At 42.3% G+C, this 16596-nt stretch overlaps 1 protein-coding gene across 2 annotated transcripts in view; it reads right to left on the minus strand.

The window, feature by feature from the left end:
• Positions 1–16596, minus strand: part of CDKL1 (cyclin dependent kinase like 1) — a 79303-nt gene that overhangs the window by 42979 nt on the left and 19728 nt on the right. The window contains exons 1-2 of one of the 2 annotated variants that reach the window (XM_040332255.1): positions 12688–12872; positions 1641–1903 (exon numbers count right to left, since the gene is read on the minus strand). In XM_040332255.1, the coding sequence (XP_040188189.1) occupies positions 1641–1903; positions 12688–12727 (303 nt within the window). In that variant the 5' untranslated portion in view covers positions 12728–12872. Of the gene's footprint in view, positions 1–1640; positions 1904–12687; positions 12873–16596 lie in introns of those variants that run through there. The other variant, XM_040332256.1, reaches the window with a different exon arrangement.

Consider the following 16596-nt stretch of genomic DNA (forward strand, 5'->3'; position numbering starts at 1 on the left):
GCACTGGACTGTACTGGAATGCTGTAAAACACATCAAAATCGCACTGGAATTCACGGAAACGCACGTCTTTATTTAAGGTTAAGAAAAAAGAGGGGGGGGGGAATGCACTGGACTGCATTAAAAAAAAACGCACCAAAATTTAAAAACGTGCATGCAGAAAAGCATCTGGAACCCATCTGGACTACATATCATCAATGATCTACCATTACCACTGTGTGGATAAACCATTATGCGGTCAGTCTGTAGTAGGCCCGTCATTCTTATTATTAGAAATAGCATCATGTGTAATGGCTGCAGCAGGCTTCCTCCCCCCTGTCATCCTATATCTCTCGGCGGCTCCAGGGATCTCCCTTCTTAAGTACAGTTGGGAAATGCGAGCAGTGAAGCCGCACAAGCACTAGAACCCTTGTCATGTTTTGGGTTGGCGGTGTCTCCTTGATTAATGAAATATTCACTCTTAACCTTGAGGTCTCCAGATTGAATTTCTGCAGAGACGCTGTGCGTTGTTTTGTACTTGTGCACAAGCATGAATGTCTTCCCTGAATGATAGGAAAGTTTGAGGAGATCGATGCTTGCTTACAGCAACGAGCAAGTGCGTCAGCATGGAAAATGCTAAATATTGCAATGACATGCAATGAAAACCCCTTCGGGAATCCCCGACGTAGGAAAGACCAACGTGGCCATAAAGCGCATGTAATTCGAAGAAACCAACACAAAAGGTTGCTTTCAGGCTGCTCCATCGCATATGCATTTTTGCCGCATTTCTGGTGCGATTTCTCTGTGCCTATTACCCAGCAGGCACTTGTGAAACCAGGACATGCAACTCAAAACAACAGACCAAAAACGCAATCAAGGGTGCGTTTTTGATGTGCTTTCTCTTAAAATGTCAGTGAGAAAGTGTGTTTTTGGTGTGTTTTTTTTTTTTTACATGCACCAAAAATGCAGTAAGCACGACTCTTAAAAATGCAACTGACCGGTGTGAAGAATTCCATAGGATTTTAGGCCTGATTCACACTTATGCGTTTTTAGAGCTTTTTGCATTTTTACAGATTGTTTTTCATGGGAAACCATGTTAAATGGACTGTAATGCAAATCTGCAAAATGCCAAAAGCACTAAAAACGCAAAGGTGTGAATCAGGCCTAAGGCTCGGCTCACACCCATGTGTTTTTTTTTTTTGTGCTTTTTGCAGAAACGCACTGTAGTCTATTTAACATGGTTTCCTATGGGACACTTTCACATCTATTTTTTTTTTTCAGTCAGGGGATATATTTATGGCATTTTTATTCCGTTCCCGAGCCTTTCCCGAGGTCAGCCGAACTGTCCTTGGGCCCTTTCGGCTGTTTCCAAGGCTCTCTGGCGCCTTCCCCCCACCTCTGGCAGCATTCGGTATTGCATGCCACTGAAGTCAATGCGGAACAAATTATTTTAGTTTCCATTGACTTCAACGGGGAAACTCGCTTTGATATGCGAGTACTTTGGATTACGAGCATTCTCCAGGAACGGATTATGCTCGTAATCCGAGGTTCTACTGTATATATAATTGGTGTACTGATTGCAGTGAAAACAGAAATCTAAAATATAACCAGCTATAGAAATATTTACACGCAGGCACCGCATATCAGAAGAACTCTCAGGTACCTTAAGCATGCGGATCTCGCGCAGAGCAATCTTCTTGATCACCGGGTCATCTTCGGATTCTAGGAACTTCTTCACTGCCACAATCTGCCCCGTGTCTCTGTTTCTGCATTTAAAGACAATTCCATAGGAACCTTCACCGATTTTACCAATTTTCTCATACTTCTCCATGAAGACGGAACCCGAAAACTTGATTTGGATCCTTTCTGAATAGGTCCCCTGTAGGTCCTCGTTACGGATGTCTCTTGAGTGTCTCTGGGCGGTACCTGGAAACAGAACAAAGCAGACCGTTGGTGTACAATGCATTGAATAGCAGAGCACAGATAGAGGGGCCTTGATATAACAAGATAATTTATGTCACAAGAACGCTTTTCACTGAAGAGGCCTGCAAGCCATTGTCCCACTCAAGAAAAGTTAGGGAGGGGGAAACAATCCCGAAAAGTCATTGAACTTTAGAAGAACTATTAACCTTTAACTGAAAAGTGAGTGCAACTGTTCCAGTGAAAGAGGCTTCAACTAAGGCTGGGTTCACACTACGGTTTTCCCGTCCGTCAGCCGCATACGATTTCAGTATTGAAAACGTACGGGCCCGGACGGGAAAACGTATAGATAGAGAATGCATTGCAAATCGTATGCACTCAGATGCATCCGGGTGCGTACGATTTGCTGGCAAAACGTTTTTTAAACGTCCGCAAAACCGTGTTCAACCACGGTTTTGCGGTCGTTTTTAAGACAGTATGGCAAACGCATACGTTTTCCTTTAACATTAATGTTAATGGAAAACGCACATGTGTGCGGTTCCATACGTTCCCGTCCGTTTCAGCCGCATACGGTTTTCCATATAAATCGTATGCGGCTGACGGACGGGAAAACCGTAGTGTGAACCCAGCCTAACAGATATAAGAGACCGAGTTCTACATTTAAGTGACATTTGTGTTCTATACATTTATTTTATTATTTTGACTCATTGTGGTATTTTGTGTGTTAATGCATTTTGAATTACGACAACCTTTTTATTGGGCTGCCAACGCACAGCAACTCATTTTCATGCACCATTTTTTTCATAATGCAGAGCACCACAATGCTCATATGGTTCACATCTGAAAGTTGCTCTAAAACCCATGTGTGAGGGTGCCAAAATATGTCAGGATGTCATTTAACCATCTTAAAGTGGTTATAAACCCTTTACAACCACTTTAACCTACAGGAAAGCCTAGATTAACCACTTAACCCCCGGACCATATTGCTGGTCAAAGACCAGAGCACTTTTTGCGATTCGGCACTGCGTCGCTTTAACAGACAATTGCGCGGTCGTGCGACGTGGCTCCCAAAAAAAATTGGCGTCCTTTTCCCCCCACAAATAGAGCTTTCTTTTGGTGGTATTTGATCACCTCTGCGGTTTTTAGTTTTTGCGCTATAAACAAAAATAGAGTGACAATTTTGAAAAAAATGAATATTTTTTACTTTTTGCTATAATAAATATATATATATAAAAAAAAATGTTTTCCTCAGTTTAAGCCGATACGTGAATACGTATCGGCTTAAACTGAGGAAAACATTTTTTTTTTTATATATATTTTTGGGGGATATTTATTATAGCAAAAAGTAAAAAATATAAATTTTTTTCAAAATTGTCACTCTATTTTTGTTTATAGCTCAAAAACTAAAAACCGCAGAGGTGATCAAATACCACTACATATTTTTCGTAAAAAAAATCGCAATAAGCGTTTATTGATTGGTTTGCACAAAAGTTATAGCGTTTACAAAATAGGGGGTATTTTTATGGCATTTTTATTAATATTTTTTTTTACTATTAATGGCGGCGATCAGCGATTTTTTTTCGGTACTGCGACATTATGGCAAACACTTCGGACACTTTTGACACATTTTTGGGACCATTGGCATTTTTATAGTTAACAGTGCTATAAAAATGCATTGGATTACAATAAAAATGCCACTGGCAGTGAAGGGGTTAACACTAGGTGGCGGGGAAGGTGTTAAGTATGTTCCCTGGGTGTGTTCTAACTGTAGGGGGGGGTGGCCTCACTAGGGGAAATGACTGATCTTTTGTTCATACATTGTATAAACAGAAGATCAGCATTTCTCTCCCTGACAGGACTGGGGAGCTGTGTGTTTACACTAGGGTTGTCCAGATACCGATACTAGTATCGGTATCGGGTCCGATACCGAGTTTTTGCGGGAGTACTCGTACTCGCGCAAATGCTCCCGATACCTAAATAGAATACTTTTTTTGTATTTATCAACATGTTCTATGAAAATTCTTTGAGTTTTTTACTACTGCGTGACAAGCAAATAAAACATTTTTATTCATTTTTACTCATTTTTATTCTTTTATAATGTCTTGAGTTAGAGTTCTTCATAATTCTAAAGAAAATATCCTTAGTCTGTATTGTGGTTTGAAAACTGTCACATGACATTTAAAAAAAGTATCGGTATTCGGTATCGGCGACTACATGAAAAAAAGTATCGGTACTTGTACTCGGTCCTAAAAAAGTGGTATCGGGACAACCCTAGTTTACACACACACAGCTTTCGGTCCCCGCTTTGTAACGAGCAATCGCGTGTGGCCGGCGGCGATCGCGCCCGCCGGGAACACGCACAGGAGTCGGGGGAGAGCGCGCACGCGCCCCTGGTGGCCTGCGCGAGAGCCGACTGCGATTTGTTCTGCACATGCGCCAGAGTTAGAAAGGGCACGCAGCTTCTGTAAAGTGCACAATTCACATCCCCCTCTCCTCCTCTCCTCTCCCATCCAGCTCTCCCAGGATTGGCTGTCTCCTGTGTTTTGATTAAATGTTTTTAAAATATGTACAGCCATCAGAATATACATAGACAAGAAGATGTGCATGTCTGCAAGCTAGTGCACAAGATATGTAAATAACCTGTCACTCAAGCAAGGACTTTGGTCTTCATCTGGAAGTCCGTTTTATTTCACTGAACAATAAAAAGAGGATTGCTCAGAGCTGGATTAACTCTGTGTGGCAAGACTGGGCACAGATGATAGGAAATCGTATTCTCTACATTGTGACATCAAAAATAAATAAATACATTTTTGGGTTTACATCCACTTTAAAGTGATTATAAAGGCTGGTTTAAAAAAAGAATAAAATACCAAACATGTTATACTTACCTGCTCTGTGCTGTGGTTTTGCACAGAGTAGCCCAGAGTGCCCCCTCAACCAGCAGCTCTCTATGGGGGCACCCGAGCTGAATCAAAAAAATGTGTATCCAATTTTTTTGGGTTTACATCCACTTTAATTATCAACCATGTAATTTGCTAAATGTTGTACCCTCATTAAATGTAACCATATTGCCACACTTGAGGCCTCTCTTCTTCTACAAATTTATTTTAAAAAATTGCTCGTCGTCTAAAACACTTGCAGACCAAATTACTCGCAATCCAAGGTTTTACTGTATTTTGAAGAATGCTGCCGATTTCTAAAAAATTTGAAAAAAGCCTTTTGAAAGGACACAAGATTTTAGTGATTGGGTTGATGTTTACTTTAAGGACCGCCTCGTGCACATTTAGGTCGGCAGAATGGCACGGCTGGGCACATGCACGTACAGGTACGTCCAGTGCTAGTACCCAGCCGTGGGTCATGGGCACTCCCGCGACCCGGTACGAAGCTCCGGGACCGCGGGACACGTGGACCCGATCGCCACCGGAGTCCAGCGATCGGTCCCCGGAGCTGAAGAACGGGGAGAGCTGTGTGTAAACACGGCTTTCCCGTTCTTCACTGTGGTGGCGGCGTATCGATCGTGTCATCCCTTTACACAATTGATACACAAGGGATACACAATTGATGACGTCACACCTACAGCCACACCCCCTTCAGTTAGAAACACATAATAGGTCATACATAACCCCTTCAGCGCCCCCTTGTGGTTAACTCGCAAACTGCAATTTACATTTTCACAGTAAACAATGCATTTTAAATGCATTTTTTGCTGTGAAAATGACAATGGTCCTAAAAATGTGTCAAAATTGTCCCAAGTGTCCGCCATAATGTTGCAGTCACGAAAAAAATCGCTGATCGCCGCCATTAGTAGTAAAAAAAAATGTTCTTATAAAAACGCAATAAAAACTATCCCCTATTTTGTAAACGCTATTAATTTTGCGCAAACCAACCGATAAACGCTTATTGCGATTTTTTTTACCAAAAATAGGTGAAAGAATACGTATCGGCCTAAACTGAGGAAAAAAAAGTTTTTTATATATTTTTGGGGGATATTTATTATAGCAAAAAGTAAAAAATATTGAATTTTTTTCAAAATTGCCGCCTTATTTTTGTTTATAGCGCAAAAAATAAAAACCGCAGAGGTGATCATATACCACCAAAAGAAAGCTCTATTTGTGGGGAAAAAAGGACGCCAATTTTGTTTGGGAGCCATGTCGCACAACCGCGCAATTGTCTGTTAAATCGACGCAGTGCCGAATTGTAAAAACCCCTTGGGTCATTTAGCAGCATATTGGTCCAGTCCTTAAAGCGGTAGTTCACCCTCCTTGACATCATTATACCATTACATTCGGCATCGTAGCGCGAGCTACGGTATGCCGGTCTTAAATTTTTAATCCCCGTACTCACTGTGCTATCGATCATTGAAGAATCCGACTCGCGCGGGGAATGGGCGTGCCTATGGAGAGGGAGGATGATTGACGGCCGGCTCTGGCACGTCACGCTCCCCGAAGACAGCCGGAGTAGGTCTCGGCTCTTCACGGCGCCTGCGCACAGGCTATGCGCAGGCGCCGTGAATAGCCAAGCCTATTTCGGCTATTTCCGGAGGAGCGTGACGTGCCAGGGCCAGCCGTCAATCACCTTCTCTCACCATAGGAACGCCCATTCCCCGGAATCTTCAATGAGCCATAGCACAGTGAGTACGGGGATAAAAAATGTAAGACCGGCATACTGTAGCTCGCGCTACGATGCCGAATGTAATGGTATAATAAAAAATTTTTTTTTTAATTTTAATTTTTAATAGGGTGAACCCCCGCTTTAAGTGGTTAAATGTAACCATATTGCCACACTAGAGGCCTCTCTTCTTCTACAAATGTATTTTAAAAAATTGCTCATCGTCTAAAACACTTGCAGACCAAATTACTCGCAATCCAAGGTTTTACTGTATTTTGAAGAATGCTGCCGATTTCTGAAAATTTTGAAAAAAAGCCTTTTGAAAGGACACAAGATTTTAGTGATTGGGTTGGCGCCTTCTTTGTATGCTGTAAACGGGCCTCAGAGGTCGCCTTTGGATTTCATGGTTACTTTCCCTGGGGCAGACCTTCAACATATACAGTAGGATCTCTTTCTTTTGGCACGTTGTCAAAGTGTGAAGTTGAGGTGTAATTTAATGCTGCAGAACAAACACGGGCCTTCAGACTGAAGCAAAGGACAGACCACCTGACTCCAGCAGAGCCATTAGCTGCTCTATCGCTGGTGAACCGATACATCACGACTTTGTACCTTCAGCTTCCAGTTTCCCCTGTCACTTTCTTTTTTTTTTATTTCATTTTCTTTTGTATTTTAATCTCGTTTGGAAACACAGTGAGGCCCGTCAGTCACGGTAAATGAAATATGAACACAAAGTATTTCTGCGGTTTTGCAGGTGAAACCAAACACCAGAATTACGAGATCAGTGTACACACGGAAAATGTCACTTAATGATCGGACAATGAATCGGGTCAACATGACACTTCTGAGTGACTTCTATAGAAGCGGAAGAGGAAAAGAATTTTAGAATTAGGCCTCATGCACACAGGATGAATATAAAAATGCCAGGAGAAAGCTACTGTCACTTTTATATTCATCCAGTGTGCATGAGGCCTAATTATAAAATTATTTCTGTAGAATGCTGCAGTAAAACCGTGAGTTTGCTGTACAATGCTGCTGTAAAACCGCAAGTTTTTTTTTTTTTTAGCATTGATTAACTTTTTTAAGCGTTTGCGTTTTTTAGCTTTTTTTTTTGCAAAACTATACTCCCACAAAAAAAGTTATGGCTCCAAATTGTTCATAATGCCGATTAGCCGCACTTTTTAAATTTTGTTTGCTTTTTCCAGGATTTTTTTTTTTTTTAGCGTTAGAGCGTTTTTACAGCTAAAAAACTCTTCAAACCCACTAGTTCTGTTTTTTTTTTCCTGCTGGAAAAAGTCCCTGCCAAAAACTGCTGATAACAGCATATGGGGCAGATCCACAGAGCGAGTACGCCGGCGTATCTACTGATACGCCGGCGTACTTTAAAATTTCCTGCGTCGTATCTTTGGTTTGAATCCTCAAACCAAAATACGACGGCATCTGGGTTAGATCCGACAGGCGTACGGCTTCGTACGCATTCAGGATTTTAGATGCAATACTTTGCCATCCGCTGGGTGGAGTTCTTGTTGTTTTCCGCGTCGAGTATGCAAATTAGCTATTTCCGACGATCCACGAACGTACGCGCGCCCGTCGCATTCTCTTACGTCGTCTCTAGTCGGCTTTTTCCGGCGTATAGTTAAAGCTGCCGTTTTGCGGCGCATAGTTAGACTTGCCATGTATGGCCGTCGTTCCCGCGTTTATTTTGAAATTTTTTTTTTTCGTAAGTCTTCCGTGAATCGGGATGGACGTAATTCACGTCTATGTTAAAAAATATGACGTCCTTGCGACGTCATATAGCGCAATGCGAGAAATTTAGGGACGGCGCATGCGCAGTTCATTCGGCGCGGGGACGCGCTTTATTTAAATGAAACACACCCCCTACTCGCTGATTTGAATTAGGCCCACAGACACAAAGTGGCACATAATTGTGAAGTGCAAGGAAAATTATAAGATAAATGTCTTTTAATTTTTTTTTAAATAAATATCTGAAAAAGTGTGGCGTGCATTTAAAAAACATGTAACCTGTTAAAAAAATTAAAGCTTCGCCTATGTACTTTAAGTACCAAAGTTTTGGTGCCATTCCACGAGCGTGTGCAATTTTGAAGCGTGACATGTTAGGTGTCTATTTACTCAGTGTTACATCATCTTCATGACACATTATGCCAAAAAATTGGCCTAACATTACTGTTTTTTTTTTATTTTACTGCATGAAAAACTTTTTTCCCCTCAAAAAACACCTTAGAAAAATTGCTGTGCAAATACTGTGAAAGATAAAAAGTTGCAACAACCGCCATGTTATTCTCTAGGGTCTCTGCTTGTAGGCAAGTGGTTAAACCGGTTTAGGTGAGTTTAGCAGTTTGGGAGTTTATTTATTTCAATGGCCAGAACTTTAATTTATTCTGGGCATTGAAGTGAATAAATACTGAAGCAAAAAAAATAAAATAAAATAAGACTAATAAAATAATAACATACAAAAAAAAAAAAGTAGCATAAAATAAAAAAAAGCAGTAATGAACATGACTAGAGGCACATCAAACATATCTATGTCGTTATCAAGGTGGGGCACATGTCCAACAGTTAACATACATATAAAATAACATCATGCCATCAAGAAATCCAATCAATATCAACTGCGAGAAGAAAAACACATATTGAGTTTGAAAGTAAAAAAAAGGAAGAAAAGAAAGAAGACAAAAGAGCTTTAGGCTTAAACTGGCTGAACCTTGAATAAGGTAAGAGAAGTGTCTAGACTTGTATGTATTGGCCCCATGGACCCCACATCTACTTAAATTGTTGTTTAGTGTCATTCCCTGTACTAGAAATCTTTTGATGGGTGATAATCCATGAAATCTTTTCTTTGGCTTGACCTAGAGAAACTGAAGGTTTGTTCCACACTACAGTTTGGGTAATTTTAGTTGCCAAAAAAATTTAATAAATAATAATAATAATAATAATAATAATAATAATAATAATAATATCAACCTTTACGAACTACAGGGTACATCTTAAATTTGTTATCTAGTAAAGCTATGTAAAGTTGTCGCTAAATTTGGAGCCCTATTGGGGCAGGGCAAAAATCCAGTTCTAGAACACCCTAATGCCGCATACACACGATCGGAATTTCCGACAACAAAAGTTCGATGTGAGCTTTTGGTCGGATATTCCGACCGTGTGTAGGCTCCATCGGACATTTGTTGTCGGAATTTCCGACAACAAATGTTTGAGAGCTGGTCCTCAATTTTTCCAACAAAAGTTCTTGTTGGATATTCCGATCGTCTGTATGCAATTCAAACGCACAAAAATCCTACGCTTGCTCGGAATCAATTTGATGCATGCTCGCTATCATCGAACTTCATTTTTCTTGGCTCGTCCTACGTGACCGCGTTCTTGACGTTCGGAATTTCCGACATTAGTGTCACCATGCGTATGCAACACAAGTTTGAGCCAACATTCCGTCTGAAAAAAATCCACGGTTTTGTTGTCGGAATGTCCGATCGTGTGTACACGGCATTAGTTTAGGGCAGGGGTCTACAAACTTTCTAAGCAAGGGGTCAGTGTACTCTCCTTCAGACTTTAGGGGGGACAGACTGTGACCCGGGGGAATAGAAATTAGCAAGGCATCAGTGGGAGTAATCAATGCCTCAAACTTGGTGGCCAAGGGGAGAAAAAAAATTGATGTAGGTGAAGAATAGAGCCCCATCATTGGTATTAGTGAGGAGAATAGTGCCCCATCATTGGTATTAGTGAGGAGAATAGTGCCCCATCATTGGTATTAGTGAGAAGAATAGTGTTCCATCATTAATATTAATGAGAAGAATAGTGTTCCACCATTAGTATTAGTGAGAAAAATAGTGTTCCATCATTAGAATTAGTGAGAAGAATAGTGTTCCACCATTAGTATTAGTGAGAAGAATAGTGTTCCATCATTAGTATTAGTGAGAAGAATAGTGTTCCATCATTGGTATCAGTGGAAAAAATAGTGTTCCATCATTAGTATTAGTGAGAAGAATAGTGCCCCATCATTGGTATTAGTGAGAAGAATAGTGTTCCGTCATTAGAATTAGTGAGAAGAATAGTGTTCCACCATTAGTATTAGTGAGAAGAATAGTGTTCCATCATTAGTATTAGTGAGAAGAATAGTGTTCCACCATTAGTATTAGTGAGAAGAATAGTGTTCCATCATTAGTATTAGTGAGAAGAATAGTGTTCCACCATTAGTATTAGTGAGAAGAATAGTGTTCCACCATTAGTATTAGTGAGAAGAATAGTGTTCCATCATTAGTATTAGTGAGAAGAATAGTGTTCCACCATTAGTATTAGTGAGAAGAATAGTGTTCCATCATTAGTATTAGTGAGAAGAATAGTGTTCCATCATTGGTATCAGTGGAAAGAATAGTGTTCTAATATTTACAGTATATCAGTGGGAGGAAAAGTGCCCCACTGCTGTCAGTAGAAGGAATGGTGCCTCATTCATTGGTGTCAGTGGGAGGAATAGGGGTTCATATCAGTGGAAGGAATAACACCCCAAGGGTTATAAAAGCCAGCAAAAAGCCACATCCAGCCTGCAGGACACAGTTTGAAGACCAATGGTCTAGGGCAGTGATGGCGAACCTTGGCACCCCAGATGTTTTGGAACTACATTTCCCATGATGCTCAACTACACTGCAGAGTGCATGAGCATCATGGGAAATGTAGTTCCAAAACATCTGGGGTGCCAAGGTTCACCATCACTGGTCTAGGGCATTCCCTCTATACATGGTACCCTTAATGGCACAACCTCAAAAGCAAAACAGAGAATTGCTCGGGTACAGTTTTGCAAGGGGGAAGGAACTAAGCACCACCTGATTAGCATTTTAGGTTACCACTAATTACAAAAACATTTAGTATTCTCCAATGGGGAGGATTGATGCATTTATGCCATTGTTCAGCATCTAGGACAGCCTTTCTCAATCTTTTCAACACAAAGGAACCCTTGAAATCGTTCTCCAGTCTCGGGGAACCCCTGCTAAAAATTTGAAATCTACGATACATTAGTGCGATGGTCAGTGGGAAGAATGGTCCTTACACTTGTGGTCAATGGGACGAATTACCTCTTTACAGAAAGCTAAAAAGATCAATAGTGTCTGTGAGAACGTATCTGAGAGGCAGAAATTGCCGAATGCTGAAGGAACCCCTAGCGCAGTGGTTCTCAACCTGGGGGGTCGGGACCCCCTTGGGGGTCAAATGATGATTTGCCAGGGGTCACAAAATCCTGGGCTGTTCCTGAAGCCCGCACTGTTCTCCCAGGAAGGGAGATAAGAGAGGAAGGAACAGAGAAAAAAGGGAGAGAAAAGAAAAAAAAGAGAGCAAGAAAGACAGTAAGGCCCCGTAGTACACACGACCAAGTTTCTCGGCAGAATTCAGCCAGAAACTCGATCGGAGCCGTATTCTGCCGAGAAACCCGGTCGTGTGTACACTTTTGGCCGTTAGTCAATGGGGAAACTTGGCTCGCCGTGATCCTCGGCGGCTTCACAAGGAACTCGACGAGCAAAACGATGTGTTTTGCTCGTCGAGTTTCTCGGACATGTGTACGGGGCCTAAGAGGGAGTGATGGGGGGAAAAAAACAAGGAATTAGGATAGAGAGAGATGAAAGGGAAAGAAAGGAGAACAAAGAGAGTGGTACATCCTAAAATTTACCCTAAGGGGTTTTAATACCGTACAAGTGGAAGGCACTCAGGGAGCGCTAAATGTCCGTGGGTTACAAATTACTTGTCTTGCCTTGGGTGCTTTCAACCCACGCTATGAAAATAATTTTACTGTTAGGGGTCCCCACAACTTGGGAAATTTTATCAAGGGGTCACGGCATTAGTGGGTTGAGAACCACTGCCCTAGCGGAACCCTGGTTGAGAATCACTGATCTACAATAACCATTCTGCCATGTAAGACAGTTTACAAAAGGTATGGAGTAAAAGCCCATAGACTGTGAAAACCCCCCTCTCTGACCCATGGCCTGAGCAGGTCAAACTTTTAGGACATTTTGGAGTTGGTCCTAACATATGCAGCTAGAACATGACACAAACTATCCCATCATCTGAGCGTCTCCTCCCTTAAATGCACTCATCATAATTAGCACAAAGTAAGTCCATCATCTAGTGAAGGACCTAGTAAACGAGCGCTAGTAAAGAGTAAGGGTAATTCTACTCACCGGCAATAACCTCTAACCCATAAGCGGTGGACTTGGCCATTGTGCCAGGACACTTGTACGACAAATACACAGGGACTGCGCCTGCCAAGTAACCAGCTATCAGTCAAGCCTTGCCGACAATCTCTCAGCAGCTCCTGTCAACACCATGACATTATTCCAGCACAGTCACAGCAGGACAGCGGAGAGGAGACTTGGCTGCTTTGCACAGGGGCCGGCCTTTTTCTTGGCTCACCAGTCTGGCAAGGTGAGGAGATCCTGGAAACAAGATTAGTCTAATAGGAGTATCTGCCATGGGACTGCTAAAGTGAACCTATCATTACCAAGCCCAGGCATCAAGAGATATCAGGCATTTCACTAAATTGCTACCGCTGTCTAGGAAACGTTTCCTGTACGCTGCAATTTAAGAGGATCAGTGCATTATCAGACAAAGTAGACTTATCCGTTTTGAAACCCCCCTTCCCCGCTCACCTGACTGAAACAAACCCACCCAGACACATACTTACCTTTATCTTCTGGCGTTTGTTTACATCTTCAGTGCATAGCCGCACATGCACAGTAGATCCCCATAGACTAAGGTGACCAGATTTTTAAAATAAAATCCGGGGACATATATATTTTTTTTTTACTAGTAATGGTGGCAATTAGCGACTCTCTGCCCGCCGCCGCCACCGCCCGCCTCACAGCCTGTCAAGTCTTACTCTCCAGGCCATGGCTACTACTGGGTGGGGAGCGAAGGAAGATCAATCCACCACGGAAGGCAAGGAGATAGGCAGGCAGAAGGCTGGCATGGACTTGAGCCAAGGCAGAAGAATATGCGAGCAGAGCTGAATGGGCATGCACCCGAACCAGCACATGATCATCAGAAAGGGGCACAGATAATGGAAAAAAAATGCACCCCCTTAAGCTAGTAGGAGTGGCGGAACGGGGTGTGTAATTCAGAATTATTTTTTTTACTTCTGCACTGGCTGTCTTTGAAATTGCCCCAGCCCCTGTTCAAATCCAATCCAGAGACAAAACCGTGGACAGACTTGGTTTTCCAGCATGTACGTCTGACAGAAGCCTACCAAACAGACCGACTGGCAAACACGGACCGAATGTCGGACAGATTTTATTGAGCTGGCATTCAGTCCGTGTGTATGGACCTTAATACTCTACATCAGGGGTCTCAAACTGGCGGCCCTCCAGCTGCTGCGAAACTACAAGTCCCATCATGCCTTGTAACTTGTAACAGCTGGAGGGCCACCAGTTTGAAACCCCTGCTCTACATAGATCTCTATATTTGTATGGTTAAATCAATTGTATGGTTAGTTAATTTTTTTATTTTTTTATTGATCATTCCAATAATGTTTTTATTGATTTTCTTAAATTTTTACAAACAAAAACATACATACACAAACAAATAGTCATTCCGAATACATATTTAGCTGATATATTGTTTTATTTATACATTTTTTTAACGCATCAGGTAGGTGTTGCAGGGGCCTACTTAAATATAAATGTAATAGGTCATTCAGGTAGGTCCTCACACTTCATAAGGTTTCAGGCTGGTACACACGGCCAATTAAATGTCCAGTTCAACAAAAAACGGCCAACATTCGGCCAGTGGGGTTGATTTACCAAAGGCAAATCCACGTTGCACTACAAGTGCACTTGGAAGTGCGGTCGCTGTAGAACTGAGGGGAAGATCTGAAATGAGAGGAAGCTCTGCTGATTTTATCATCCAATCATGTGCAAGCTAAAATGCTGTTTTTTATTTCCCTTGCATGTCCGCATTTAGATCTACAGCGACTGCGCTTGCAAGTGCACCTGTAGTGCAAAATGGATTTGACTTTAGTAAACAAACCCCAATGTGAGCAGCAGCTTTTCCGACAGTAGCCGATGGCTGCAATCGCTGAACAGCGAGTTGCAGCAGAAAAGCATTCCCCGGCAGAACACAATAGCACAGCAGGAGAGATCGCTGCACTAACATTTAACCTGGCCATACATTACAGTTTTCAACTATGTAGTGCAAGGGCCTGCCTTCTGTGAATCTACATAAACACTGTGCAATAGGTTTGTATAATGTATGGCCAGCCTTCATCCTTGGCAATCTCTCATCCCACTGGGTTGAATAAAAAATAAAAAAACTGACGATGTGTACCAGGCTTTAGACTAAAATGTCTAAGTAAATGTTTTATTTTCTTAGAGTAAAAAGTGTAATAACCTTATCAAGTTTTTGATAAGTTCACACTGGGGAAATTCACCCTATTTGTCCTTTTGGTCATTGACATTGTTACAAAAGTAATAATATATTCAAATCGCCTTTTGCGTTTTAGTGACTACAATATAATAGGGAATTTATGTTGTGTCTCTGGGGCAGAAACTGAAGGGAAATATCCTAAAGGGGCACATACCGCAAAAAAAAAAAAAAAATCCTAGTCTCTGTAAAGCCAAAACTTTTTTTTTTTTTTTTTTTTTTTTTAATTTTGGATAAAGACTGAATCAGACTATGGCATGTGCAACCAGCTTAACCAGTTCAGTGCCAAAAGATTTATGAGTGGAGGACTCTACCCTACAGACATGACGTCTGTGTATGAGTGGAGGACTCTACCCTACAGACATGACGTCTGTGTATGAGTGGAGGACTCTACCCTACAGACATGACGTCTGTGTATGAGTGGAGGACTCTACCCTACAGACACAAGGTCTGTGTATGAATGGAGGACTCTACCCTACAGACATGACGTCTGTGTATGAGTGGAGGACTCTACCCTACAGACATGACGTCTGTGTATGAGTGGAGGACTCTACCCTACAGACACAAGGTCTGTGTATGAGTGGAGGACTCTACCCTACAGACATGACGTCTGTGTATGAGTGGAGGACTCTACCCTACAGACATGACGTCTGTGTATGAGTGGAGGACTCTACCCTACAGACATGACGTCTGTGTATGAGTGGAGGACTCTACCCTACAGACATGACGTCTGTGTATGAGTGGAGGACTCTACCCTACAGACACGAGGTCTGTGTATGAGTGGAGGACTCTACCCTACAGACACGAGGTCTGTGTATGAATGAATGAAAAACTTATATAGCGCGGCACATACGAACTGAATCGCTTCTGGGCGCTTGTTGTTCGTGTCTCATGACATCAAAAGAGCAGAGTTTTGATCTGTCTTCTGAAAGTCAGGTGGTTTTCCTCCAACCGAATGCTGGTTGGTAAAGCGTTCCATAGTCTAGGACCGTGTATGAGTGGAGGACTCTACCCTACAGACACAAGGTCTGTGTATGAATGGAGGACTCTACCCTACAGACATGATGAGGTCTATGTATTAGTGGAGGACTCTACCCTACAGACACAAGGTCTGTGTATGAGTGGAGGACTCTACCCTACAGACATGACGTCTGTGTATGAGTGGAGGACTCTACCCTACAGACATGACGTCTGTGTATGAGTGGAGGACTCTACCCTACAGACATGACGTCTGTGTATGAGTGGAGGACTCCACCCTACAGACACGAGGTCTGTGTATGAGTGGAGGACTCTACCCTACAGACATGAGGTCTGTGTATGAGTGGAGGACTCTACCCTACAGACATGAGGTCTATGTATGAGTGGAGGACTCTACCCTACAGACATTAAGGGCTGTGTATGAGTGGAGGACTCTACCCTACAGACATGAGGTCTGTGTATGAGTGGAGGACTCTACCCTACAGACACGAGGTCTGTGTATGAGTGGAGGACTCTACCATACAGACACAAGGTCTGTGTATGAGTGGAGGACTCTACCCTACAGACACAAGGTCTGTGTATGAGTGGAGGACTCTACCCTACAGACACAAGGTCTGTGTATGAGTGGAGGACTCTACCCTACAGACACAAGGTCTGTGTATGAGTGGAGGACTCTACCCTACAGACATGACGTC

Source organism: Rana temporaria, chromosome 13, assembly GCF_905171775.1.
Source record: "Rana temporaria chromosome 13, aRanTem1.1, whole genome shotgun sequence".
Lineage (NCBI taxonomy): Eukaryota > Metazoa > Chordata > Amphibia > Anura > Ranidae > Rana > Rana temporaria.